General features: G+C 34.3%; 1 protein-coding gene across 1 annotated transcript; it reads left to right on the forward strand.

Annotated features, from left to right (window-relative positions):
• Positions 1–1,547: 1,547 nt before the first annotated feature.
• LOC145112210 (non-structural maintenance of chromosomes element 4 homolog A-like) lies at positions 1,548–3,910 on the forward strand. The gene is made up of 7 exons (XM_079048406.1): positions 1,548–2,013; positions 2,156–2,236; positions 2,489–2,741; positions 2,825–2,915; positions 2,997–3,213; positions 3,305–3,396; positions 3,492–3,910. Exons 1-7 carry the CDS (start codon positions 1,839–1,841, stop codon positions 3,756–3,758), a joined length of 1,176 nt encoding a protein of 391 aa, XP_078904532.1. The 5' UTR covers positions 1,548–1,838; the 3' UTR covers positions 3,759–3,910.
• The last annotated feature ends 453 nt before the right edge of the window (positions 3,911–4,363 follow it).

Genomic DNA, 4,363 nt, shown 5'->3' on the forward strand with positions numbered 1-4,363 from the left:
CATCATTTCAAAATTATTATTCTTTTGATACAACTATTTTTCATTAACTAATTATAAATATAAGGATATAATTAATTAAAATTTAAAATATTCTAGTAATTCATAAAAAAAAAATTTACATAATAAAAGTTACAATTATTCGTCATTATTGTTGTTGGTTTGCCGATTGTTGTATATATGTTCCATCATATCATGATGAAAATGTTATGCATATCACGTAATTAAACTTATATTATTTTCATAAAATGTTGGTAGAAATCGAATATATTATACCAACATACATTACGTCATCTATTTTTGTCGGTTCACATGTTCGTGATGGATTTTGAATTATGTGCCAACGAATCTTAAGGACTCCAAATTCTCATTCCGCATCTTTCGTTGCTGTCTTTTGCAACACTTTAAACATTTTTCGTTTTCAACTTCTAGACATCTAGACGAGTTGGCTATTGTAAAATACTCTATTATATAATATTAACAAACTAAAATCCATGTTTGAATTATGGTGCATTTACTTCAACACAAGCACTATTATGCCTTTCCATTGTAGATGTCATCAAATATCTACAATTCATAAAGAACGTTGATGTAACAGGTAACACCAAAAAATAAATGCCAAAACCATTGATCAATTGATGCTGCTTATACTATTATTGTCGAGACTCCATGATCACCTCATACATATCGACCTCACCATTTCACTTGGGCAATTCGCCCACGTCATCTATTCAAAGCATTCCATGGAAGCCATATTTGGTTCCATTCATCGCTTACAATTGTTCGTTATCATTATATGTAGGTTTCAACAATTTTTTTATGTGAAGCACGATGATACCATCACAAAATTGTAACATCATTCTCATACATCCTTAAATACTCATCTGTTGCTTTGACAGTGATACCGTAATGCCAAAAACAAATTACAGTTGTGCACTTTTGGAACAGTGTAAAATTTGGCTATCTTTAGGATACTATCATATTTTAGTTACAAGAGTAAATTTGAAATGAATGCGTATGTTTGGTAGTATGAAATGTATGTTTGATTGTATGAAATAAGTGTCTATAAATAAGTATTTATATGAGTGAACTTAGGAAAAAATTGACTTTTAGGCGTGACTGAGGTGGCCGGATTCACGTGACACCACGCCATGTAGAAGTGGTGTTTATGTCGTTGTGAGACCTCTCAACATCATGTAGATGACGTGAAAGATATATCAATGAATCTAAACATCTTATAAAAACTACGAAAGCTAGATCTTTACCTCAAACATCACGAAGATGGCAAGAGAGACATATCATCCTAAACATCTTATAAAAGCTATTAAAGATGTGTATGACATATGAGCAGATAAATTATTGATAAATTGTTGATGACGATTTGTATGAATATATAATCAAATAATTGTAAAACATAACAATATTTTTATATTTTTATTTTTATGTGTCTTTTGAAAGAAAAACATAGAAAAGATCAATGAATTTTTGTGGAGATTTTGAGTTAAAACAAACTATGAGGGATTCATATTTATTTGGGATTTTTGGGGCAAACTATAAATTGGGGGGAAGCTGAAAAAACATCAAGACGATGGCGGCCCCAAATTTCGTTTCGTCAAAATTTTGAAATTTTTAGGGCTCGAATTTATATTTCGAACCGTCTTCCCCCTAAATACTCGATTCCTCAAAATTCTTCGGGTTTTCCCTAAAACCTAATCACTTATCAGTTGATTCCACAACCCTGTCATAAATTTGAGGGTTTATTTACTTCGATTAATTTGTTCTTTTTTTGCGAGTCTTTCAAGAAGATTTACTAAACTGGTATCGTCTTCCTTTCTTTAATCATGGTTCGAAATGTGAAAGGCGAACCGAGTGGTAGCGGCAGTAAGGGGAACGGTGCTAGTCGCAGAAACAGGGGAGAGAGTGATCATAACGAAGGAGACGATCAAAACGAGGGAAATGGATTGGAGCGCAGGGTTCTTCGGTCTCGTTATCTTGCTGTGAAGAATCTAATAAGCGGTAATCCCCGTTCATTTTGTTACGGTTTTTTATTGCTATCTACACCATCGTTTTTGCATGTTGTTTTATAGAACCTTATGAGATTCAAGTCAATCGTGGGGGGTTTTCATTTGCTTTCGTATTTTTTTTTTTTTTGTTGCAGAAAAGAGAGATGATATAACGAAGGCAGATTCCGAGAAATTCAGGTTCATTTTTGATGAAGTCGAATGCCTGCATCAACTGGGTATTTTATGCCACCATATTACTTCGTTGATGTGTTTAAACATATACAATTAGTTCATTTTCTTGGTTTCTTATCACATTCTTCTATCTAATTTATGCCACCCCTAAGAACGATAACACTACAAGCAACAAATAACTGTTAACCAGACATGTATTTTGAACAAGTATCTAGATCATTTGGATTCATCATATCTACATAATCACTTTCTTGTATTTCTGATAGACCACGTCTTCTGTTTTGTTATGTTTCCAGTTCAGAAGCCCAGGGAGCAAGTTGCTGATGCAGAAGCGTTATTGGACATCACTAATACACTCATGACTTCTGTTAAAGCACAGAGTAATGAAGGAGTGACTCCATCTGACTTTGTATCTTGTATACTAAAGAACTTTGGTAGAATTGGTAGTGGAAGCGATGGTGCTGATGAAATTAGGAACTCTGTTAGGTGGAAAGACATTGGTATTGCAGTGTCTCATGTTTTTCTCAAGGCTGATGGATGCTGCACAATGTAAATCTCTCTCTTTCTCTCTCTCTCTCTCACACACACACACACACACACTTTATCTCTAAAGTTATGTTTGTGTATTGCAGGCTTGGGCCAATGAACTCTGAAATCAAGCAACGAAAGGTTGTAGAGCAAAGAAAGCGTGCAAGATTAACTGAAAAAGCTCGCCCTGAAGAGGTAATGAGGCTTACAATAGAAAATTAATTTACATTTATGCATATCATATAAACATGTGTACTTTCTCTTGGATTTTTGTAGCTTGCTTCAAGTGTTACAGAAGAGAAAACAGACACTGATAAGAACATGTCAACCATGTTTGATGTGTTGAGAAGGAACAGAACTGTAAAGCTTGAAACTTTAGTCTTGAATAGAACATCATTTGCACAAACCGTTGAAAATCTTTTTGCCTTGTCCTTTCTTGTTAAAGATGGTCGTGCAGAAATAAAAGTCAACGATAAAGGAGACCATTTAGTTTGTAAGTTTTCAACAAATAATATTTCTTCAAAAACATTCTTTTATCAATTCATAAATCACTTATTTATATATGTTACTATTGTTTCTTATAGCACCAAGGAATGCTCCAGCTGCTAATGCAGTTGCTTCTAAGGAGGTTTCCTACACTCATTTCCTCTTCAGATTTGATTTCAAAGATTGGAAGGTAACTCCATAAAAATATTATTAAAGCATGTATCTGTATCTATATCTATATCTGTATCTGTTATTTTTATTGATTATTGTGTGTTGGATTGACAGTTAATGTTGGATGCGGTTGAGGCTGGAGAAGAACTGATGCCACATAGGATTCCGGTTGACACTTCACCTAATTCTTCCCAAAAAGTAAATGTTTCAGGTGAAAATGAAGGTGTTTTACCAACAACACCGATTAGGAAGTTTTCAAGGAACCGTGGTTTGGTTATACAAGAGGACACAGTTGTTGAAGACTCACCGGAAAGTGGTGATTCAGGGTCAAGAGGTGGTGGTGGTGGTGCTATTCGTAAAGGGAAGAGGAAGGTTAGGTAAACTGTAAAGTAATATCTATAGACACGTGGCATTAAGCCACTAATTCTGACTAGATTCTTAATACTATATGTTGTGGCACTATATGCTAAAAATATGTTTTAGCCGTTTCTGAATTTATATTCAACATCTTGTTGGTCTTTACTTGTTATGTATATCTTTGAGCTCGAGCTATCCAATACATTTTATTTCTTGTTTTCAGAAGTTTGTTTGTTGTAACCAAAAGTCTGAATGATTAAAAGAGTGTTAGATGTATTTAATTAAACAGCTTGATAAATTAATAAAACTGGTCCAAAGTTTGTTTTATCAGGACATGTGATTTTCTAAAGTTTGGGAGTCAAAAGTGTAGTTAGGCAAAGTTGATATGTCTCATTGTAAAAAGCGTGTCGGGACATGTCTGCAAATTTCCAATTTTTATCATATCTAAAGGGGTTTAGGAACCCGATGTAGTGCGATTTGGCAAAGTAGAAGCAGGAAATTATTAGGATTCACCAAACTGAAGAGAGTAATAGATGTAGCTAGGGGTGAGTATTTGGATCGGACCGTACCGAATCGGACCGACTTTTGGACCGGACCGGTTTCGGAGAATATTGTAGACTGTAGACTGG

The sequence above is a fragment of the Lactuca virosa genome, chromosome 5 (assembly GCF_052849685.1).
Source record: "Lactuca virosa cultivar CGN04683 chromosome 5, Lactuca_virosa_CGN04683_v6, whole genome shotgun sequence".
Lineage (NCBI taxonomy): Eukaryota > Viridiplantae > Streptophyta > Magnoliopsida > Asterales > Asteraceae > Lactuca > Lactuca virosa.